This window comes from Mchenga conophoros, linkage group LG3 (genome assembly GCF_057382185.1).
Source record: "Mchenga conophoros isolate Kocher_MC1m ecotype Shallow Benthic linkage group LG3, M_conophoros_male_GT1.1, whole genome shotgun sequence".
Classification (NCBI taxonomy): domain Eukaryota; kingdom Metazoa; phylum Chordata; class Actinopteri; order Cichliformes; family Cichlidae; genus Mchenga; species Mchenga conophoros.
This window is the reverse complement of record NC_140528.1, coordinates 49,745,517-49,770,513: the sequence shown is the minus strand read 5'-3', so window position 1 is coordinate 49,770,513 and position 24,997 is coordinate 49,745,517. Positions and strand designations below refer to the sequence as shown.

Below are 24,997 nucleotides of genomic sequence, written 5' to 3'. Positions count from 1 at the left end.
AGGTAAACTATTCCACAGACTTGGTGCAACAGACTGAAAGGCTCTGTCCCCTTTCGTCTTCAGTCGTGTAACAACCAGCATACCCTGGCTGTGTCCCAATTAAGAGACCGCACGCTTGAAGTACCCGCACTACGCGTACTACGTACGGTGCGTACTATAAGTACGAGAAGTGCGGAAGTGAGAGGTTTGTGAAATGGGATGGTATACGCTTCGTCGCGCTGTTCAGGTTGCCTAGCAACCATGATACTAACTTACATACAGCTTTGTGTGACATAAATGAAGGAGAAAAATGTTTTGTTGGTCATTCATTTTTGTCATGACATCATTTTGATTAGTTGAGTATCTGAGGCAGAGACCACAGGACTCTAAAACATGATTGTTGGGCTTCATTTCTGTGCTGAACAGTCATTTAAGATTAGTTAGTAAATAACAATTAATTAATGTTGCTCATGAGACTAAAGTCATCTCACTGTGGTAATGTAAATATAATATGGCCAATATTATAGTATTGTCAGATTATTATGAGATATATACACACACACACACACACACACACACACACACACACACACACACACACACACATATACATATATCACTGACTTTCAGCTTGTTGTGTTTGTTGATATATGACTGACTTTAATTATTAAACATTCGCACATAAATAAGTGACGTCATATTCAGTACTTTTGACAGTTCACTCTTCGGCCGCTCCATCTTATTAGGGAAATTCCATATACATAAATGTAAATTTCAAAACTCAACCCCATCATTTAATTTGTTTTTGATTGAAATTGAATATTACTTAAACTCTCCTAAATTAACTTCCAATATAAAAGGTTTATCATTGATTGAAATTCATTCAGAAATGTTCAAAGAATGAGCTGTCACAACTTTCAAGTACAAAGTTGTTATGAAGTCTGTCACATTCCCCCCCTTTTTTTTTATTCTTTATTTATTTATCCTTCTTATTTCATTGTACTGTATATTGTTACTCTTATTTGCCTTGTATGTCTACTGTACAAACTGAACTGGAATGACTGACTGTTCGCTTTATAAGTTCGATAAAGTTTGGGGAAAAAAAACCCTCTTCAGCCGCTCCCTTCTGCCGTATTTTGCGGCAAAATTATCCACACCCACCACCGCGCTATGAATTGTGGGATATATGGGACCACGAAGCTGCACCGGACCACGCTTGATATTTGGGGAAATTGACGGCCCATTTGGAGTATGCATTTGAAGTACACTTCGAATTGGGACAGCCGTCGTCGCGTGGCGGTGACGTAACCGCACTTAAAATGCGTACTTCAAGCGTGCAGACCCTGAATTGGGACACAGCCACCGAGTCTGTGAGCGGAGATGACGAGCAGCAGGAGCAGTGTATTTTATAAGAAGCTTGGATAAATGTGCCCTGTATGTTAAAACAAGAATTTTAAAGCGAATCCGAAACTCTATTGGGAGCCAATGTAAATAATATAAGAATGGAGTAATGTGAGCATGCTTGCTAGAACGAGTCTGGCTGCTTTTGCATTGCCTGGAGGCGAGAGAGAGATGATTTATTCAAACTAGTAAACAGGGAATTACAGTAATCTAAGCGTGATGACACAAATGCATGAATGAGTTTTTCCAGTTCAGCTGAGGAAACCATATGTCGCAGTTTAGAGATGTTTCTTAGTGTCATCTCTGCTACACACAGTACAGAATATAGAGAGACGAGTTACAGCAGTGCAAGTAAACAAACAATAAATATAAGAAGAGTAAGAAAATGAATATACACTTTAGGACTCGGGTTAAAGGATCAATAACAATTTAAAATTTATATTTTACAGTTTGAGGATTTAAAGTCTCACACACAACCCGTCGAAAGGGGAGGGGGGCGGCTGCTTCCAAATAGAGCACATTTCATTCATAATGTTGTAAGTACAAGCTCATTATGTATTCATGATTTGAATCCTGAGTTGTGTGAAATCCCAGAAATAAAGTAAGTAAAAGTAAGTAAAATTTTATTTATATAGCACATTTCTAGATAGACATCACAAAGTGCTTTACAGATATAACAGATTAAAAGACAAAAAAACAAACAAAGTTAACAAAAAGCAATTTTAAAAAGATAAGTTTTTAGCTGTTTTTTAAAAGTAATCAATGAATCAACGGATCGTAGGTCCTGAGGAAGGGAGTTCCAAAGTCGAGCGCCAACAGTAGCAAAAGCTCTATCACCCCTAGTTTTCAGTCTCGTATACTGAATGACAAGTAGGCCCTGACTACTCGACCTCAGAGACCTACTAGGGGCATAGGGCTGCAAAAGTTCAATAATATATGGTGGTGCTTGTTGTCGAAGAGCCTTAAAAGTTAAAACCAAAATCTTAAAATGGACTCTAAATTCGACAGGAAGCCAGTGTAACTGCTTAAGCAACGGTGTTATATGTGAATATTTAGAAACGTTCGTCAAAAGTCTTGCTGCAGCATTCTGAACGATCTGCAGACGCTCCAAAGAACCTTTGTTTAAACAAGTAAACAGGGAATTGCAATAGTCCAATCGTGATGAAATAAAAGCATGAATAAAAATCTCCAGTTCGGTATAGGATATTATAGAGCTCAATTTAGAGATATTTCTTAAATGATAAAAGCAGGACCGAACAAGAGATTTAACATGACTATCTAACGTAAGAGCAGGATCAAGGATAATCCCTAAGTTCCTGACAGATGGTTTTACAAACGCTGAAAGAGGACCAAGAGCATTTATTATACTGGGTCTATGTCTATCTGGGGCACATAAGGGGACTTCGGTTTTGTTATCATTTAGTTGGAGGAAGTTTGTCTGAGATGGACAAGAAAAGTTCAAAGCCATCAGGTGCTCAGTTTAGAAAAAAGAGAAAAGAAGAGGAGGAGAAACGAGCAAACTGCCACTGCAAACATGCTCACTGTGAAACTGATGTAACCACACATGTAGAGTGTACAGTGTAAAAAACCTTTTGTCAGGAATCAAATAAAGAAAACAGGATGTTCCTGCAGGTGGGGGATGTCGATCTAGTGTAACAGCTGTGCTTGTTGTGTTTCCGTGCGAATAGCCTGTCAAACTTTCCATCTTTCCATAAATACATGATGATAAGCTATTCTGTTTTTTTCTTGTTTTTATTTTTATTTTTATTTTTTTTTTATTTTTTGTTTTTATTTTAAATGGATCTTTTTGTCGTTGGATTCATTGTTTATCAGCTGGTCGACCTTGTAAATGTCCCTGCTGATATCTTGTTGGGCTCCTGCCTTGAAATGTTTAAAACCCTTTAAATATGTCACTGGTTTGAGCGCACAGATGTGGTTGAAAAGCTTCAGCAGGGCTGGATCTACTTTGCCAAACCTGGGTGGGTAACTTGGGTGGGACATGATCAGCTGAGTTATAAACTGCAGGTTGCTGGTTTGAGTCTGTATTGAGATGCTGATGTCTCTCACATAATAATAAGAAAAACAAACACTTTTACTAAACTGTAAAAGTGTTTAAAACATCTTCACATAGCATACATCTGAGGGATGGTGCTGTTACATTGTTCACGCAAAAAAATGCAAGATGCCAACAGGTAATAAGAAGGAAAACACACTGACGAATGTTAAAAAACTCAAATGACCTGAAAGAAGATCAGCAGCATGATACAATTCAGAGAGCAGATACACAACCAGATAACCAGGTTAAAGCTCCCTCAGACTGTTGTAACAGTCTTTTGGTGGTGAGCACCTAAAATCAAACAAGTTAAGAGTTGTATGTCGCTTCATATTCATTCAGCTATCTACCGTCAGCCCGAGCCATGACTCAGTTATTCACATTGACACATTTTTTAATCTCTCAGTCTACAAAAATACTTATATATTGTTTACCCAATACTGAATATAACGCTGTATTGTCAAATTTGTGTTGTCTTTTTACATATGCATATTAGTGTGGATTTTGGCGTATCATAAGAGGGACATGGGGAGGCTTGTGTCAGGAAGGACACTTGGCATTATTTCAGCACGTAGTTGAAAGTTGTCAGAGCGTTTGTCCCACAGGTTGGATGTCAGTTAGAAGAGGAAACGAAGGGAGATCCAAGGAGTTTATGGTGGAAGCTGAGGAAAGAAGAATATTTCATAGAGTTCAGATAAGAGCTGAGAAAGGCTCTGGGTGGTAGGGAAGTGTTATCAGATGACAGGGAAAAGTAGAGCCGTAGTGCTGAGCGAAACTCTGGACAGAGGAAAGAAGACACTGAAAGTTTGCTGTGGTATGAGGAAGTACGGGAAAATATTCAAAGAAAGAGGTTAGATAAGAAAAAGTGGGAAAGCCAGGCAGATGAAAAAAGCAGAGTGTAGTACTGATAGGCAAGGCACACAGCAAAGAGAGAGGGGGTAAAGGAAAAGGCTGACAGTGGGCTGTATAAGAAAATGATAGATTATATTAAAGATATTTGGCATCCAGACTGGAGCAGACAGGGATCGAACCACCAACCTTTCAAGTAGTAGATTCAAAATAAATGTAATAAATTAGCCATTCCTTTTAACCTTAAACCCAGTCACTACAGAATATCTTTTAAATACAAGTGTGGTTAAATGAAGGAACCACTGTATCAGTGCACATACATTTGACAAAGTGCTGGAGTTAATTAACACAGTGCAGGAGGTCTTTCTGTACTCCAAGTACTCAACTCACAGTTCAGTTTCACTGAGACATTAAAGATGGTAGAAAAAACAAAAGAAAACATGTGAAGTAAGAAAAACAATCAGATCTGATCAAATGAACTATCAAAGACTCCGTTTCCACAATACAGTCAATAAAACAAAAGACGTCTCTATATGAACTCCATAAATCCAGTGTTTGTCACTTGAAAGCTGCTGATGCTTTTGAAATCTTCAGAATATTCACACGCTGTGATCTGCAGTGGACGCTGGGATCATCCTGGACAACCTTCCAAACCAAACTGCCTTTCAGCAGGTGATGCACATCAGCCAGCACTTGATCACAACTAAAGCTGGAAAATAAGTAATTAAATAAATAAATAAATATAATAAATCAAATGCTATTAGCTACTGGAGCTACATAATGAGACCACAAGTTAAAGATATCTTGAAACCAGCTGATCGTTCTGCATTTAACAATTTCCAGTAACTCTAAAAATAATTCCAAGAAAACTAAGTATAATGGTGTAACTGTAACCTGACATTTCAAACTGGTGAGGGAGGGGTTTTTCCACAGACCAGAGCTCTTTATGATCACCAGGAAGCACATTTGGAATTTATTTTTAACCTTGAATAAACCCTTCAGTGTTTTCCACAGTGAGATAGTTTAACCAACGTGAGTCGATGTGGGAAACAATCACACTTTGGAAACAAAATTACCTCACAGGTCACATTTAAATCCAAGAACCATTGCTTCATTGCATCCCAACCCACTTACATTCAAAACTTCTCTGTTATTCATTTGATCTTAATATAAAATTAGTTTAGTGTTAAGTTTTCCTAAGAGTACAAGGCTTTATTTTAGATTTGTTTTTAGGCTCTATAAGTGTACTTCACACAGCTGTTCAGGTGAGGCGTCAAGATTCAAACCCCAGTCAGACTCACATCCTTTTGTAGGCTGACCTTATGATGATCTCAGTGCTGCTGGACCCGAGTGTCTCTCTGTGGCTGCTGGTTTGAATTCCCAACCTGACTGAAGATCCAGGGAAGATAAAGCTCTAACGCTCTCAGCTCCATTAACACCAGCGTTCCTAACAATGCCAGGTTACTGTTATCTTTGCGTCTCATCATCCTCTGGTTGCTTCTGTTGAAAGAAGTTGAAAAATTAGCCAATCTGATGACAAAGAATCAACAACAAGTTTGTGTCTATTTGTTTGTTTCTTACATTTACACGGTCAGAGAAACATGGAGCGAAAGCAGCGACAGCCACAACTGATATAAAGGCAAAGATAACGACGACCACAGAGACCCTGGACCGACCTGCTGATGTATGAAAACGTTTTACTAAAAATATCTCTCAAATGGAAATGATGCAGACGAAAGTTGGACTGTTGGACTCTCACAATTTCTTGGAGTCGTGTCCTGAGGATTTGGAGTTTGGAGGATTTGGGGATGCAGTGGGCTGTCTGTCGTCAGGTTTTTAGTATTGTTTGGATCTAAAAACAAAGCAAAAAACACCTCAAAAACCAGTAGAGTCGAAATCTGTTTGTGAAACTTGCCTGAAAAGTTGGAAATGAGTTAAAAACAAAACAAATCTTCTCACCGACTACAAGTTCAACAACAGCAGACTTGACTCTGCTCCGCAGCTTGGGGATGAAACATCTGTATCTGCCGTTGTCTTCCTCCGACACGTTCAGGATCTTCAGTGAAATGTTCCCGTGTTTCATGTCGTCCATGAACAGCTCCGTCCTCCTGAAGTACGAGGCCATCTTCATGTCGGGGACCTCCTGCCTGTCCCTGTACAGGTGAACGTACTCCACTCGGCTCAGCCGGTCCGACGGGTCGGGCTTCAGGTCGGGTTTGGACCACTCCACCGTCAGACCCTGGACATCGAATGTGGGCTCCAGGTGACACGGCAGGATGACATCATCACCTGGAGCGGCGATGATTGGAAGATTTGAACCAATCACCACAACCACCTCACCTGGAAATACGAAAAATCAATTCTCCCGAACTCCCACAGACCCCTGTGGAGTTACACACTGACGACCTGAACAGTTTGAGTTTTTGTGCTTGGGATACAAAAACTGTTTTTTCATTAAAAAAAAGCCTTATTTTCCCAAAAACTTAGTGAAGAGATTCAGTTCAATTCCGTTTTATATATTGTGCTAAAATTACAAAAATTGTCTGTTCAAAGTGCTCTATACTGTAAGATAAAGATCCTACAGTATTTCTGGAAAAACACTAACAATCCGATTCTTCTAATGGGCAATCAGTTGGCGGCAGTGGAATGAAAAAACTCCTTTTAACGAGATGAAACCTCCTCCAGAACCAGCCTCAGGGAGATGCAGCCATCTGCTGTGAGTGGTTAGTATTTGTTTCACTTTTTAACCTGTTATATCGCAGGTCTGTGCAGTAAGAGCGGATACAGGGCTCTGACTGATCTCTCTGTGGTGCTAATCATTTGTTGAAATGGAAAATAGCAGCTGTTGCCTGTGGATGAGACACATGCAGTGTCAGCCGATTTAATAAAGCAGTCAGCTTGTTGTCCTTCTAGCTCACTATTAATTTTTAATGTCAAGAGGAAATACAGAGAACAGCTGCTTCTGGGAGAAACTTCAACATACTGATATCATCAGAGCATAAATGATGACTTCAAGTCACTGAAACATCAGGAGGTGCTGAATAATTAACCTCACAACCAGGAAGAGATGAAGAACGGTCACAAACCTCTCTAACCAGCTACAGGCTGATCTTTTACAAATCAGATCAGACAGATTATTATCAGATTATCTGAACCTTTGAGCTCCACTTCAGTGTCTGGGGGTTTTCTTGGGGTTTTTTCAGATTTAATCTTGGAGTCCTTTATAATAAATAAATATACATTTTCTAAATCTAAACCTATTTTTTTGATCTTAAAAACAAAATAAAAGAGTTCTGAGTCAAATATAGCTCCCAGAAAAGCTAAAAAGCTATTAAGACTTTGTAATTCTGCTCCTATGTGAATATTTTCCTAATAATAAACCAGCTTTCTTCGTTCGTATAACCCGACGTGTCCTTTTGTCCTGTTCTTTATGTTTAAGCATCTATCGGTTGCTAGACAACCATAACGTAAACCCCAGCTTTAAATAAACGCCGTGTGAACTCGTTAGATCTCAACACAAAGACAGGACGCTCATATTTTCAGATACGATTTGATTTTTAATGTTCGATTATTTAACGTTTCTTCACATTAAGTCTACATAAACGCGCAAAGTCGCTCATTGCAGTGCAGAACATAAATGTAGCAGTTACGGCGCCGATCCAAACACACACGGATGCTGAGGTGGTTTAATAAATGGATCCGTTTACCTTGAGCAGGACTCCTGACAATGAAGCACAGCATAAAAGCCCAGAGAGTAACAATGAAAGAGGGTTTCTTTGAGTCTGAGCAGCAGGTACACATAATAGATGATAACAAATATAGAGCCGCTGTCTGAGTGAAATGACGATTCTTCTTCTTCTTCTTTTGTTTCTTTTCGTTTGTCTTTTTCTGTAAAACTAGAGTCGGCTTTTCTTCTGCCTCCTACTCTCTCAATACTTGTCACAGTCAAGCAGTTTGACATTATGGTGGTTGGGGGTGGGGAGATTCATGCGCATTGCGATTTGATTGGTTAAACTCTTTACTAAAATAACTAAAGCTTTACTACTTCACTTCACAGGTCTTTGTCTCCGTGTTTTCGAGTTTTTGAGCATAATTCAATAGAGATTCACAGAAATTCATTACTTGACTATTACTTTTTTCAGTTACAGTTGCCGTACAAACTCTGGTTCCGCGTCATTTCGGTTATTTGGCTCTTTCTCTACTTGGTATAGGGGAAGCAAATGTCTCCATCAGGCAGAAAGTACCGCCAGGTGCCCTGATGTAAATTACACCGGTGACTTGTAATACTGAGTTTTCATGAATTACATTCATGTTGCACAAACCGAAAACATGCTCCATCCTTACTGATGCAATCTTACTTATTGCAGAGTACATGTAGAAATTGACCTCATTGTCATGTTATCTGTTGCCACGGATCTGACAGTGTTTGCACCATCCTCTAATTCAGCGAGCTCTTTAGAAAGACTCTTTCTTTCACAAGACAGAAAGAAAAGGCAGACTGCCTGGTGGTTTTTTACGAAGGTCACAGAGTCAGTTGCAACATCTCCCTCTGCGTATCTGTACATCTCTGAACTACTGGGAAACGCTGGCAGATGTGACACGATTTTCAGCGCGTGTCACGGTGTGAAAAGGGGTCAGCGGTGAGCATACAGTAAAAGCAGCCTGACAGTAGATACGAGCGACACGGGCGGTTGCCCGGGGCGGCATCGTGGTGGGGGGCGGCATCACGGGCATTGGCAAAAAAAAAAACCCCAAACAAAAAAAATGCTCGTAGCCTACTCATGCTGCCCCGACATCAGCCAGCGCGTATTGGGAGTGGCATAGGCACCGATCGGTTTTCTATCGCCAATTTGAGTAAGGGCGCCCTCTGTTAACGAGGTGCGCCTGCTGCTTGCGGCACAGGGAGGAGAGGGCGGGGCTGCGGGGGATTCTCTGGCTGGCTGGAAAATAAAAACAAAACAAAAAACACGAAAACACCAGACATTATGATACAGACTTATAATTTGCACCGATGTTTTTTCGAAACGTGAAAAGTGAGCGCGAGAGCCCTCGGTGCGCCTGCTCGCTGCTGAAGTCAAAGTAAACTTTTTCATCTCCGCTACATACAGCCCAGTTATAGAGAGACGAGACGACGAGGCTCCAGTTACAGCAGTGCAAGTAAACAAACAATGTATATAAGAAGAGTAAGAAAATAAATCTACACTTTAGGACTCGGGGTAAAGGTTCAATAAGAATTTAAAATGTATAATTTACAGTTTGATGATTTAAAGTCTCACACACAACCCGTCGAAAGGGGAGAGGGCCCTGCTGCTTCCAAATAGAGCACATTTCATTCATAATGTTGTAAATCCAAGCCCATTATGTATTCATGATTTGAATCCTGGGTTGTGTGAAATCCCAGAAATACACTTTAGACAAAGTGAATCTGTGAACTAAGGTGTAGATCTGTTAGGTTATGTTGTGGCGATCCTCGAGTTGGGGGATTTGTGTTCATACTGAGTGCAAAATTAAAACCAATGGAAGATGGACAAGGAAAGTTCAAAGCCATCAGGTGCTCAGTTTACAAAAAAAGAGGAGGAGAGGAAGAGGGAGTGTTCGCCCAGGGCGCCAAACAGGCTAGGACCACCAATGCAGCCTGACACACAATTTTGCCACTGCGCTATTTCAAAACACCAGTTTGCATTATTACTAAATCTAACCCTGTTGGTCCCGTTACCTTTAACCCATGCGTTTTGTTTTTCTTAAGGAGGCATTGCAGTTGTTGCGACACACTCACAGGCTCATTGTGCCATCAACTGTTGGGTTCAGATGATTAATCAGCCTTTTTGTTTCATCATTTCATCATGAGTTTGACATTTTGAATTCTTCTATTTATATAAACCTATCCAGTGATATTTTAACATGATTTCAGTCTGTTTCGAGTTTAAAATGCATATCTATGCATATTAAGTAACAGACTGATAGCTGAGGATCATTACACAGCAGGGATTTATTTAAATGCCGGTAAAATTGAATTGGTCATATGTTCATTCTTTAGACTGTAGGTTTGCCCAGTGTAACTTCCTGTTGTCAGGAATAGCGAGCACTGTGGTCAGTGAATGCTGGAACAGCTGGATAATACAATGATACATTGTTTCTGTACTGCATTTTATTTCACATATTGTCTGCATCCTTTATCCTTTGTGGCACTTTGGGAAGCAGGTGGAAAATGTGATGAAATCTTTTCTAAATTTAGTCGTTATTTCATTTGTTTCCCATCTATTTAACACCTGTTACCTTTGACTTGTAACAGCTATGTTGTGATTTCTAATGAACTGAGTAGATGGTTTGATGCCCAGCAGGAGTGACTAATATTTTCCTGCCTATAACAAGTGAATATAAAGTCCTCGTGGGAGAACATTGTCAGCACAACGCCTGGGCTTAGCTGTTTTTTTATGACCAGCAGCATAGTTCCGGAGAACTGCCCATGTGTGTCCAATTTCCTGCTCAGTTCTCTTCTCAATAACAGGAATGCTCTGTTCATGTTATTCCTTTGGTTTTTTGGGGAAGTTACAACCAAAAGCACTTTTTATTCCATGCATCAATACAGCAAACATTTGCCACTGAATCATTAGAAGACCATTAAAATTTGCAGACACCGAACACCATGTTACAAAGTCGGTATGACAATGTCAATGATTTATACTAAAGTTAAGCTATGCTAAAGAGAAATTTGACACATTTATTTTGTGATTAAAAGTCAAAGATGATCTGACGTGTCACCCTCTGCTGCTTAGGGAACAAAATGCAGGAAAGCCCCATGAGAGATTCTTCGAAGAGTCCCAGTGAACCATTAAACTCATCTAAGCCCTGCAGCAGTAAAACTCTGTGTGAACAAGTCCAGGAAGGGCCTGCTGGGACTTGCACATGAGATTACATATTCTGGTAACTGTTAACCATACAGTCGAGCTTATATTCCTGTAACTATGATCTGATGAACCAATGACAACATAAAACAAATAAAAAGCTTTTATGAGCAAATTTTTGAAGCTGTAAACACAAAATCTGACATTTCCTCTTTTATAACCCCAGTAAATAATAAAATGATAGTTACTGGCAGTGATCTGGTCTATATATCTGTTTCTCTATTGAAAATTTTTTCCAACTCTTACCCATCACTGTATGCTTGGGTTGAATGGCCTGCTTTGTTATTTCATAGATGAAAACTCTTTTTTTTTGGTCTGCACTCATCTAACTTACTGAATCAATTCATCAAAGAAGTGTGATAAACTATTGTTTTTGGTCCCAACACTCATTTCTTCTGTTTGCCACTAAAATTCGCACTGATTTCGGAAAAAAATGCATTCAGATTTTCAGCTCCTTCCTCTTGGAATCAGTGGCAAAATCACCTTAAAGGAACTTAATGTCATTTTAAATGACTTAGTGCTGTCAGGGCTCTGTGTGCGGGCAGGCGGAGATGGGGATCCAAATGCAGGACTCGGAAAACGGAATGCAACTCAAAACCTCAGCTTTATTGCTGGCAAGAAAACAAAACATGAAGTGAGGACTGAACACTGAGACCAAAAAACACACAGGCATAATCTGATGGTACGACGCAACACTGGGTTGAGGACAACACAGGGCTAATGTGGTAATAAGGGAATGGGTAACAGAAGGGAGACACAGCTGGGGGAGATCAGGGCTAACGAGACGGGAGAGCTAAGCTGCACACTCTAACATAAGACAAAGGTCGTGTCCAAATTCATGGGCTGCATCCTCCTGAGGACCCGGCCTTCGCGGTCTACGTTGGCCGGGTCCTCAGAAGGTCGGGTAGGCCGGAAGTAAACGGCAGTTTACTTCTTTTTTTTTTTTTTAAACTTATTTTTACTTACTTTTTTTTTTTACTTATTTTTTGCTCTGGTTTACATCCCAAAATCCTCTAGTCTTATAGTATACGACAGCGGATCACTTGTAAACATCGGTGCCAAGGTTGCACATCTAATCTTGGACACTTTTAAACCCGACCCTTCCTGGTCGCCAGAGATTCTACGCGGCGCGGAGAACAACGAAGGCTGGGCCGCTCATCCGAGGCGCAGAACAAAGAAGCGCCGAGGGAAATGCGCTGGCATTAGGAATGAGACAGCAGGCGCATCGCGCACCACTGCCCAGTATCCTACTGGCCAATGTACAATCCATGGAGAACAAGCTCGATGACCTAAGAGCAAGGGTCACCTTCCAACGTGACATGAGGGACTGCAACATTCTGTGCTTCACGGAGACATGGCTGACCCCCACCGTGCCGGATCAGGCCGTAACTCCGTCGGATTCATTCTTTGTGCTCCGCGCGGACAGAACGGCAGAGTCAAACAAAACCAAAGGTGGAGGAGTGTGTTTCATGGTAAACAGAAAGTGGTGTGATGCCAGGAGCATTTCTACTCTTTCCAGCGGCTGCTCGCCACATCTGGAGTTCCTGAGCATTAAGTGCTGCCCTTTCTATCTGCCCCGTGAGTTCACCTCAGTCATCGCCACAGTGATCTACATCCCACCCCAAGCGAACACAGGTATGGCTTTGTCCGAATTACATGATGTGCTGAGCTCGCTTCAAAACAAGGACCCTGGCGCAGCCCTCATCGTAGCAGGAGACTTTAACAAAGCGAACCTCAGACAAGTCATGCCAAACTTCTACCAGCATGTTTCGTGTTGTTATGGTTCAAAATATTGGGGATGGAGACAAGAGAAAAAACCACAATAACAACACTGGTCCGGCCGGGTTAAGTCAAACGATGATTTTAATGATCACACACGTGGGAGATGGACACTGTATGCAGACAGCCTCTGATCTCAAAATGGTGGAGCATTGCTCAAACTTTTATAGCCTCTGGTGCCCCCACCTTATCATAAAAAGCCTAAACATTCACATGCTTTCTCTCACACGGCGCCTAAGCTACGACCTTGGCTCCCTGTCTCTCTGCTCTTGCTGAAATGGGGCAGACAACTCCAGTATATTCTGTTCTCTTCTAATCAGACAAATAAGACAATAACTTTCTGTGAACAGTATTTCTTATAACTCAGCAGTATAATGCATCATAAAACAATATCATTCATTCACAACAAGTCAGCAGTTTAATGTAATGCAAATTAGTTTAACTAATGCAATAGTTATCAGCTTCTTCTAATTCAGGAGAATAATGCCAACTAAAACTACATAATAATTCACAATCTTTAATTAGGGGTCTAACATGGCATAAAATAATATTATAATCTAACAGTGTCCAACGAGAGGGGATCGTATTTTGGATCACTGCTACACGCCATACAAGCAGGGCTACAAAGCTGTCTCTCACCCTGCTTTTGGGAAGTCTGACCACAACGCCATCTTCCTCATTCCCCAGCAGTGTTGGTCAAGTTACTTGAAAAAAGTAATCAGTAACTAATTACTGATTACCTCCCCAAAAAAGTAATCCCGTTACTTTACTGATTACTTATTTTCAAAAGTAATTAATTACTTAGTTACTTAGTTACTTTTTAAAAACACGATTTACAACCTGAAGAGGTGATAAAGCGATAGATCTTTCAGCCCAATTCTACTTTTTCTACATAATCCATCATACAAAATGTAATCAAATGGAAAAGTCTCTTTTTTTTAACTTGTTTTATCAGTTTTAATCTTTTAACTTTATGCATCAAGCAAAAATTTAATTATATGCAACATTCTCTGACTTGAATAAATTAGTTTAACATTTAAACCTATTTTCTGCACATTCCAGCACATAAAATAAAATATTTTTTGTGTTTACACTCAGTCTTTCAAATAGATGCAAGTAAAACACAGCAGAAAATAAATAAAGTCAAAGACTCAGCGGTCCTGTTGCTCTATTTTCACCTGTGAAGCAGGACTACGGTAGGCGGAGGTTTACCCTGGTGCAGGTGTGCCGCGGTCAGTTGAAGAATCCGCGAGTTTCTCTGGGAATTTCCCATTACGTCGTTGCGCACTTGGTGCTTGCTTGGAAGTTTAGAGGTTTTTTTCGCTGTAAAAAGAAGTTTTCTTCCCACGCACAACGGACGCTAATGTTTTGTCACTTTTTATGGAATCAAACTCAAAGTAAGGTCAGTACTTCCACGCTTTAAACGCTGCACGCTCATACTCTCTCCCACAATCGATATGTGATCCATTGTTGATCTGCACACAGCTGTTGTCACTAACGGCGCACTCGCTTACGCCACTGTCGTGAGACATTCTCGCAAAAAATCACGGTTTTAGTAAAGCAGTAACGCAGCGTTACTACGGGAAAGTAACGGTAATCTAATTACCGTTTTTGCAATAGTAATCCCTTACTTTACTCGTTACTTGAAAAAAGTAATCAGATTACAGTAACGCATTACAAGTAACGCCTTACTGCCCATCTCTGTTCCCCAGTATAAACAAAACATGCGGAGGGAAGACGTGACCACGAGGGAGGTTAAACGGTGGACTGCCCAATCAGAAGCTACGCTACAGGACGCACTCAACGACGTCGACTGGGACATGTTCAGAGCATGCGCAGTCGACATCAACGAGTTTACGGAAGTAGCAGTATGCTTCGTCAATATGCTAGCCGAGGAGATTATCCCCACTGTGAGAGTCACCACATTCCCAAACCAGAAACCGTGGGTGGACAGATCGATCCGCACTGCAGTAAACGCCAGGACCGCCTCCTACAACGCGGGTCTCGCCACTGGCGATATGAGCGCCTACAAAGCGGCCTCATATGGGGTGCGGCGCGCGGTGAGAGATGCCAAACGCCAGTACCGGGAACGTGTAGAGTCCCGCTTCCACCAGGGCGACACACGGAGCATGTGGCACGGACTACGCACCGTCATCAGCGAGAGACCGGTGACCAGCATCGCGGAGCATGACGTCCGAGCGGCACTGAGGAGAGTGAACACAAGAAAAGCGGCGGGGCCAGACGGCATCACCGGCCATCTGCTGCGCTGCTGTGCTGACCAGCTAGCAGGTGTGTTCACTTACATCTTCAACGAGTCCCTGGCGAAGTCTGTGGTCCCCGCATGCTTCAAAAGATCCAACATCATCCCTGTGCCCCAGAACAGCAAACCCTCATCCCTGAACGATTACCGGCCAGTTGCACTGACCTCGGTAGTAATGAAGGTGTTTGAGAGGCTGCTGAAGAACATCATCTCCTCCTCCATCCCAGACACCACAGATCCGCTGCAGTTCGCCTACCGATCCAACAGATCCACAGAGGATGCCATCGCCCACGTCCTGCACACCACTCTCAGCCACGTCGACAAGAAACAGGGTAACTATGTGCGAATGCTGTTTGTTGATTACAGTTCAGTGTTTAACACAATAGTGCCCTGCAGACTGTTCACAAAGCTCAGGGATCTGGGACTTAATAGCCGTCTGTGTGCATGGGTGTTGGACTTCCTCACTGGCAGAACTCAGGTGGTGAGGGTGGGTAGATGCATCTCTAACAGCATCACCATCAACACAGGAGCACCTCAGGGATGTGTCCTCTCGCCACTGCTCTACTCCCTCTACACTTCAGACTGTGTGGCCACCCACGGCTCCAACACCATTGTGAAGTTTGCTGACGACACAGTGGTGTTGGGTGCCATCTCCAACAACGATGAGGCGGCCTACATGGATGAAGTGAAGAATCTGGCATCGTGGTGCCAGGACAACCACCTCCAGCTGAACGTCAGCAAGACCAAGGAGCTGGTGGTGGACTTCAGAAGGGGTCAGCACAGAGACTACAAGCCCATTATCATCAATGGAGCTCCAGTGGAGAGGGTGCAGTCCTTCAAGTATCTTGGTGTCCACATCTCCTCAGACCTGACATGGGCTGCCCACATTCAGGTCCAGACCAAAAAGGCTAGGCAGCGCCTGTATCACCTACGACAACTGAGGAAGTTCAGGGTCTCTCCAAAGATCCTCAGGATTTTCTATACAGGCGCTGTGGAGAGCATCCTCACACAGAACATGACATCGTGGTTCGGGAACAGCTGTGTGAAGGACCAAAAAGCTCTCCAGAGAGTGATCCGTACAGCAGAACGCTGCTGCAGGATTGCTCTCCCCCCGCTTCAGGACACCTACACCAGGAGATGCCGGACTAGAGCAGCGCAGATACTGAAGGACCCGTCCCATCCTGGAACAAACTGTTCCAACTTCTGCAATCTGGTAGAAGGTTCCGCATCATCCAGGCAAGGACAGAGAGACTCAAGAGGAGCTTCTATCCCCAAGCCATCCGGGCCCTAAACACACACACCCGCCCTCTCACATCATCTATAACTGACTGAGACAGGACTCTTCCAGACACTAAACCAAGGCACAATGTACATTTCAAATTCCTTTAATTTTAAATATGTTAATATTGTCTATCCTGTAAAATAGTCAGAGGTCTATTCATATTAATGTACAGAACTCACCTGGTTGCTGCTACTACTGCACATTCACCCAATGTACATACTATATATATATATATATATATATATATATATATATATACATATATATATATATGATGTTCTTCCTCTACCCCCCCCCCCCCCCCCCCCCCCCCATTTTTGCACATGTCGAGGAGCGTGTCAGGCTACATTTCACTGTGTGTTATACTTGTATGACTATGCATGTGACAAATAAAGAAACTTGAAACTTGAAACTGAAAAACTAACTAAAATATAACAGGACACTGGCAAAAATTCTCGACCGTCTCATACTTCTGTTTAATCAGTTCTCTGTTTGACGTTTAGTCAGCTGTGTAAAAACCAAGGAGGAACCCACCCAGGGGATTAATAAAGTTTTATTTTATCTAATCTAATCTAATAACTTTAATCTCAGCCAAACCGATTTACTCACGAACAAACAAAACACTGAAAAAAGCCCAACAATATCATTTTTAGGTTGTCTAAGTGACTTATATATTACGTTTAACCCAAGCAGCGAAAGTCCGCGGTGATCTGAAAATGATGTGCCGGGAGTTGTGCCGTTCTCGGCCGCATCAGTAACCCTCAAGCTCCCGGCTAGCTATCGAGCTGGTGGGTAGCAGACGTCTCCGAAAACGTCGAAGCACTTTTGCAAATATGCGATATCTTGATAAACCGAGCAGGTATTTGATGTTTACACAGCTACTTGCCTGAAAATATGTTAAAAGTTTATTTTGTGACCCAGAAAGATTAGTATGAGTAATTTTAAAACTTAGTAGCGGCCGCCATTGTTGGAAACTGGAGTTTGGCTGGGCTGCGCTATGAATTCTGGGATATGGTGGGCCACGAAGGACACACTCGACCCATCCTTCAAATTCGGGGAAAAGGAGGACGCATTTGTCGGCTGTCTACGAATTTGGACAGCCTTCGGTGCATCACTGTGATGTAATCGGTCTACAAATGCGTCCTCAGGAGGATGCAGCCCATGAATTTGGACAGGACCGACTTTCACAATAAGACAGGAAACAAGAACCACTAAACAAAGATGCAGACATGACACTGAGAGACAGACTAGACACTGAACAGAAACTCCAATACACATGAGAACCCAAAACCTAAGAACTGATCCCTCACCAAGAATAACAGAAACAGATCTATAATGATAATAATAATAAGCACCAGAACATCAGAAAACAATCCATAATGCAAAAATAAACCAAAATATAAGAAGCTCAAAATGCTGGGTCAACACTGACCCAGAACCGTAACAAGTGCAGTTATTTCAGACAGCAGTGGTTACTGGCCTCTCTTGAGGAAGGGAGTTTTAAAAACTCAAACTTTCCTGGTTAAAGAAAGAAAGAAAGAAACTTCCCCCTTTCTGTTAGTGTAAAGACATTGAAGCTGATTCTTAAAACATCAACACTTAATGATTATTAATACAAATTAAGACCAGCCAGAGATGTCTTAAAGAAATATGTGCACTTTAATCAGTACACCTCAGTTTTGCTTCATTCAGTGTAACAGAAGACTTTCTTTGTTTATTCCTAAAACATTGTTACATTGTTACCAGTAATTATGCTCATCCATTTATGACAGCCACAGTCATTTGGATGAGCACCGCATCAGCTGATAAAGGAATCCAGACTGTGTACTGACTCAAACTGGATTCAGACAGCAGCAACAGTGATGACTCCCTCAGTCAGTAATATGGACATGTTCCTACAGCTGCAGTTCAATGTTCAGGGCACAGAAATGTTACCTGGCTTTCCCTCCATAACTAGTGCATTTCCACTCTGTTTTACTGGGGGAGTGAGTGCAAGAGTCTGATAGCTTGTTGGAAATAAGATATCTCGCAGTGTGGAAGATCGGGTGAACTTGATGATGTGGTTAGAGCTGTGTAGGGCAGTGCAGTCGTGTGTCAGGAGAGTGAACAACAGTGGGCTGAGAACATAACCCTGAGGAGCTCCTGTGCTCAGCCTGATGGTGCTGGAGATGTTGCTGCCGATTCGGATGGACTGAGGCCTGTCTGACAGGAAATCTAGTATCTAGTTGCAGAGAGAGGTGCTCAGTTTGCTGAGTTTCTCAAACTAATGGTGTTGACTGCTGAGCTAAAGTTTATGAACAGCATTCTGACATAGGTGTCTTTCCTGTCCAGGTGGGAGAGGGAGAGGTGAAGTGCAGTGGAAATGTCATCCTCGGTCAACCTGTTCGGCCGGTATGCAAACTGCAGCGGATCCAGTGAGCGGGAGAGGTTGCTCTTCACATGTGCCATGACAAGTCTCTCAAAGCACTTCATAATGATGGGGGTCAGGGCGATGGGACGGTAGTCATTCAGGAAGGATACTGAGGATTTCTTTGGCACTGGGATGATGGTGGTGGACTTGAAACACGCTGGGACGATCACCTGGCTCAGCAATGGGTTGAAAATGTCTGTGAAGACATCACTCAGCTGATCAGAGCAGTTTCTCAGTACGCGACCTGGGATGTTGTCTGGTCCAGCAGCTTTCCGTGGGTTGACCTTGATGAAAGCTCTTCTCACATCGGCTGCAGGCAGAGAAATGGTCTGGTTGGTGGTGGGGGGCATGTCTTTCTTCGCTTGTATGTTGTTCAGTCCATCAAACCATGTGTAGAACTTGGTGTGAGGGAGAACTGCACTGAAGGAGAAAGATGACATTGAAGAACAAGATTAAGATCTGAATATTTGTTTTTTTTCCTATTGAGGCCTGTGAGAAGCAGGATAATTAATTAAAATGATAGGACCTAATGAAGTTAAAGCGAGTATCAGAAGGTGATTTAAGTGAAAATAGCACAGTTGTAGGTGGTAAATGGGCTTCTTATTGAGTTGAAGCCTTTATGTTCATGGCCTGAGTGACACACCAATTTGTGACCACTCAGCGCTTACAAATCAGACAGGGGCGAGGTGGAGGTCAGCTGGAGGTTAAAATGCTGCTACTGTCACACACACAGTTGTCAAATCAGCCATTCAGCAGTGTCGACCTGTCTCACCATCAAACATGTTTAAGGGAGCAGAGAGAGTTTTATCTCCGACTTTATCTCACAGGAAATTTCAACACTTGAGCGTTGGCTGGTGTTTTGAATCTAAGTCAAATACATGAGAGGACTTCAGAGGACGACTGAGGGGCCAACATACACTTAGAAATGTTCATGCTAATCATAAGGATAAGGCCTTTACTCAGCTTTCAGCTGTGCTCTAATGCAGCTGGTGGGGTTTTTTTTAACCTTTTTTTGAGAAGTAACACATCTCAATGCACCACCGCCTCCAGAGCGCTGGCATCCACCTGAGGGTTGAGTGCTGCATGAAATCAAGAGCAAAAATGCGCTGGTAGAGACATTCAAGGGATTTTGAGTCACTCTGTGCTCCAGATGGTTTAGTTGTTGATTGCGTTAGTCGTGACGTTAACACATCTAAGCCGCATTAAAGTGCTAACGCTAAGTAACCCCTTATACAGGTCGATCTGCGTTAACTCATCATGAGTTTGCCACATTAACGCAGGTATGCCGTTAACGTCGTATTAACGAGATTAACACTGACAGCACATGTTTAAGCTGCTGTCAAATTAATCACATAATTCTTATATGATATTCTTAATACAAGCTGTGGTATAAGTAAGGTGGAATTGAGCAGTGATTTATTATTTGATATAGAAACAACAATGTCTTCACTAAACCTCTTGCCCTCTACTTCACGAGTAAATAGATACCTTCTCTTTAGAGCTCATGTTGTTAGGCTGCTCATTTACTGCATCTATATGGCAGAACAAGTCAACACCATGGCACATGTCTAATGCAAAAGTTCATACATGCACACAGTGACAGCTGTTCTCTCAGGCACATTGATAATATAGAAATACGAGGAAATCGCCAATGGAGTCAATGGACATGACAACTGCATTTGTTCTCCCTGACCGAGAAACACAAGTGATTCCAAATGCTGGGCCAACAGCCCCCTGTTGGACCATAGAGGTACTGCAGGTTTGATAGCTGATTGTTAGTACGGACAGCGAACAAGAGAGGTGAAGAAGAGAGTGGATGTAGAGTGGGGTGGGTAGAGACCAGTTTTAGGGACGATTTGTGACAGAATGACAGCAGCAAGAGTGAAAGAGAAGTTTTACAAGATCATATTGAGAGCTGTTATCATTCATGGTGTAGAGACGGTTGCCAAAACTTTATTACGAGTAAGCAGAACAAAGAAAAATTTGAAATGAGTACATCAGAGACAAAGTTACAGATACAAGGTTGAGATGTTTTGGACAAGTGCAGAGAAGGGATTTTTTTTTTTGAATGAATGCTTTATTGGCCATATGCAGGTTGGCCCGCAGAGGAATAGAACCCCCCCCGACTTACACACACAACAAAGACATCACATGGGAATACAAGTCGGAGATCGGCAGCGTTACAGAGAAAACACTGAAAAAGTACACAACAATGGGAAAGTACAAGAGGAAAATAAGAGACCTCTACTGATGCTGGGCACCTATGGGAGGACAGCATGAGAACAGGAAACAAAAAAACTCCTCTGCACAGAGAGCACATAAATGTCCACATTACAACATTGGAGCACGTGACAAGCCACAGGGTTGGGTAGGGGGTGAGGAGGGATAGTGGACATACTGGATAAAGGATGTTGAAGATGGAGCTGCAAAACAGGAGGACAAGAAGAAAAGCGCATAGAAGACTCACGGGTGTAGTGAAGGAGTGAAGGATGCCGAGACAGGATGAGATGGAGTGAGACGATCTGCTGTGGCAAGAAACAAGATGAAAAGAGAAGTGTGACAGAGTGTCATCATGGCTGTTAGTGGATGAGATCCAAAGGAATAAATAGAAAACAAAGGCGGAAATAGTTCAACTTCAGCTCTTGTTATGATCAAAGATGCTCCATTTTCAAACTGGCCCACTGTGGTCTTACGTTTGGAAATATCTGACTTAAATGTACGTTGGACTTGTTTCTCTAACGTGATCACATGATCACACATCTAACCAGCATAAAAACTGCTACAGCAGATAAACTGCAACTACTCAGAAACTTAGACTTTCTGGCAGAGAACAAAGAAACATTTTCTTCTTCACATAAATCACGAGCATGAAAAAGATAGAAGTATAAGAAACCTTCAAAAAAAAGCAGCTTGGTTCCTTCACATTCGTGTGGAATTACAGACCAGGGGAATTTTTAGTCTTGAAATCATGTATGACTCATGCGTCTGGCTGTGATGATGTCTCCAGCTCAAAAGCCTTTAATGGTAAAATGAGACATGAGCTTTATTGTCTGATTTTGGTGCTTGCTGAATAGATAAGAGGCACAGCTGCAACCACAACAGAAAAGCTCAATCCTAAGGCCTCCACCACACAGCCTTAGGGACTGGGTGGAGACTGCTTGTAAACCACCAGTCTATATGGAAAAGTGAGCATTCCCAGACTAGTTAGGCATGTTTGATGGAGTCTGTTTGCTGTTTGTAGGTGAAATTAGCTGTAAAGTTGATTCCACACTGAACGCCTCCTTTGTGATTGATTTGGAAATCCTCACCTTGGAAATAAAAGTCTTACATTGTAAAAATGTGTTGATATAACTTTTGCTTCAATAAGGAGAGATCATTAGAAGTAATTAAACATAATGAAAGACAACTGGACTCGAGTAATGATGTCGGTATTGAGTCTTACAGCGTGGGAGAGTGGGAATGATAGAAAGAATATACTAACAGAGAAACGCCTGGGGAAGCAGACCGATGACAGAACATGATCTCCTTCTAACCTTCTGTACTGAACACATGCATAAACGTTATTTAGGAGGTGAATGCTTTTCAAGTTTCATTAAAAAACAAATCAGCATCTTCCATACAAAATCCAGCAACCATAGCATCTGTTAGCTACTTTAACAATTGCAGGAAGGTTTTAGTGCAGACCAGTTTCACAGAGTGATATCCAGCAATCAGATGTAATGGATTTTCCAAGTAATGACTCATGACTAACCAGCACAAAATCTGGAAATACTCGGATATTTGGCCTTCCTGGCAGAACAAAGAAACATCATTAAAAATGGTGACATGCCATTAGTGAGATGAAATTATTGGCACGGCTTTTAGCTTTACCAGCAACAATGTTTTGAGGATAAATTCACTGGAAGAGAAAAGCGGAAAATGCAAACATTTGTCTTCTCATTTCTCAGCACAAATGCTCTGAAGAATAACATCGGGCGCCTTCTTTTGTTTCTGATTGGATATGATGGACAAAAGCAGTGTTTGTTATTTTCATTCTAATGTGGATTATCAGTGGCCGTCCATCTGTGCCAATAGATCCACCTTTGTGCTCATTAACCATTCGAAATGTGATCACGGTGCACCATGTTACAAAGTCAGCAGCACACTAAAGTTAGGCTAGGTTAGAGTGCAGTTGTTTTTCCATAAGCTCTGCTTTTCACAGATCACACAATTGTTCTTGGCTCATGAACCATAACATCACGAATGATCACATGCTCCATCACCTTCTGATGGGGAGACAGAGGATGGAAAAGTAACATCAGAGATTTTGGGAAAACTCCCAAATCATTCAGGCGACCCGACCACCAGCAGCAGTTTCAGCAAGACTCAACAAGCCTAAGAATCTTTGCACAGAAGCAACTCAGCCATAGTGATGAGTGAAAGCTGTGTTTTATGTGGTTGATAAATGTGCTGAATGAATGTGTGTGTGAATGAGTGAATGAGGCTTGTGGTAGACGGTCTTTTGAGGCTCAATTAGGTACAAACACAGAGAAGATTCATGGATGTAGTGAAGGAGGACATGTAGATGGTTGGTGTGACAGAGGAGGATGCTAAGGACCCGGTGAGATTACTAATCTTACTTTGTTATGCTTTGCTATGAAAGGGTAATTTTTTGCTAGGAAGTCAGCTGTTTCACATCTCTGTGCCAAATTTAAACATCCTCTGTCTGTGATTCATTGTGTTTCCCCTTGGTTAAAAAAGGCTACAGATTCCAAGATGTATTCTTCAGCACATTTTTTTACCATATAAAGTAATCCAATGGACCTTTTGGTAGGCCAGCTCTGGGCTCTGTGCCTCATCACCCCCTAACACTGAATTATTGTTTCTACACAAAAAGCACACATTAAACCTGAAAAGGACTTTCACTCTCAGATATTCTGTGAGAATAGAGGAGACACCAGGTCCAGAGCTGGCTCGATCCATGCAGGACATTTGCATTAACAAGCACCAACAAGCTGCGGAGACACACAGCTGGCTAATAAAACTGCAAAGGGCCTGAAATCAATGTATTTTACAGGAGTATCAAACATCAGACATGTCTATGAAGGTGAGCTGCCAGGTGAGGTGAGCTGTTCTACTGAAAGTGCTTTCAGCAGAATACCAGCACCTTTGGTGAACTGCAGCCATGCTGGCAACTGTGACATCCTGATAGTTTTGATGTGCAAGCAGCTCTGAAGCAGTGCTGAGTTAGCAAATAATGGCACAGCTCCTGTGATGAAGTGATAAAAATGTGCAGCTGCACTCTTGAAAGAGACAACATCAGTCTGAACCTGACACAGTGCATCGATCACTGATTACAGCCCGCAGTCTACGATCAGGAGACAAAGGCGCATTTTCACATATTTGCATCGTCGTTTGAGGGTTTTTGTGTTGCATTTGAGTTTCAGGCTTTTCCGATTCTCTGTCGCAAATTTGTGTAACATTGAACTTTAGTTTCAGGTTTATTATTTTAATTCTTGTTCCTGATTAGTTTTAAATGGAGTTTGGGTGCAGAGGAGTGATAGTGGATAGAGAAGATTCATGGATGCTGTGAAGAAGGACACACAGTGTGACAGAGGACGATGGCAGGGATAACCAAAAAGAAGAAAGAGAAGAAGAGCCAGCATCTTCACTTCCTGACTCTGAGTCAGCCTCCTTTTAGCCCATCTCCCCAGTTCATAACATAGGCCGTCATCTCTCCTTGCCCATTGCCGGCATGCCACAACCTCTCCACCATCTTAGCCTGGCCCTGAACGTGTGGAGGCCTGCTGTTCGCGAGCCCATTGGTGCCGACTCAGCATCTGTTGCTGTGCAGCCTTAGCACGAGATAAGCACAGGGCCTGCTTCTCTGCTCCGCCCCAACATCCCGCTGCTTTTTGAAGCATCAGCAGTCAGGGCCTCTGAACTTTTACATGTTTAAACTTTTGAATTCCGGTTTGTTTGTTTTTTTATCCTGTTTGAATTCACTGTTACTTCTAGTGTTTTTAGTTCCCTCTGTGACTAAGTACTTTGACCATGAGGTCTTCTCCAGTGTTAGATGTTTATTTCCTGTTCCATTTAA

At 42.1% G+C, this 24,997-nt stretch overlaps 1 protein-coding gene across 1 annotated transcript; it reads right to left on the bottom strand.

Moving 5' to 3' along the window:
- Positions 1–5,021: 5,021 nt before the first annotated feature.
- LOC146579200 (butyrophilin-like protein 9) lies at positions 5,022–8,199 on the bottom strand. Its single transcript, XM_085262029.1, has 5 exons — positions 7,990–8,199; positions 6,242–6,622; positions 6,042–6,134; positions 5,864–5,961; positions 5,022–5,782 (listed from the first exon to the last, which is right to left on the bottom strand). Exons 1-5 carry the CDS (start codon positions 8,081–8,083, stop codon positions 5,750–5,752), a joined length of 699 nt encoding a protein of 232 aa, XP_085118155.1. The 5' UTR covers positions 8,084–8,199; the 3' UTR covers positions 5,022–5,749.
- Between the last annotated feature and the right edge of the window lie 16,798 nt (positions 8,200–24,997).

Coding starts and splice junctions, on each gene's coding strand:
- LOC146579200 (XM_085262029.1), bottom strand. CDS start 8,083: ATGTGTACCTGCTGCTCAGACTCAAAGAAACCCTCTTTCATTGTTACT. Junction 6,135..6,241: donor TGTTGTTGAACTTGTAGTCG/GTGAGAAGATTT, acceptor CTTTGTTTTTAG/ATCCAAACAATACTAAAAAC. Junction 5,962..6,041: donor GGACACGACTCCAAGAAATT/GTGAGAGTCCAA, acceptor TTCATACATCAG/CAGGTCGGTCCAGGGTCTCT.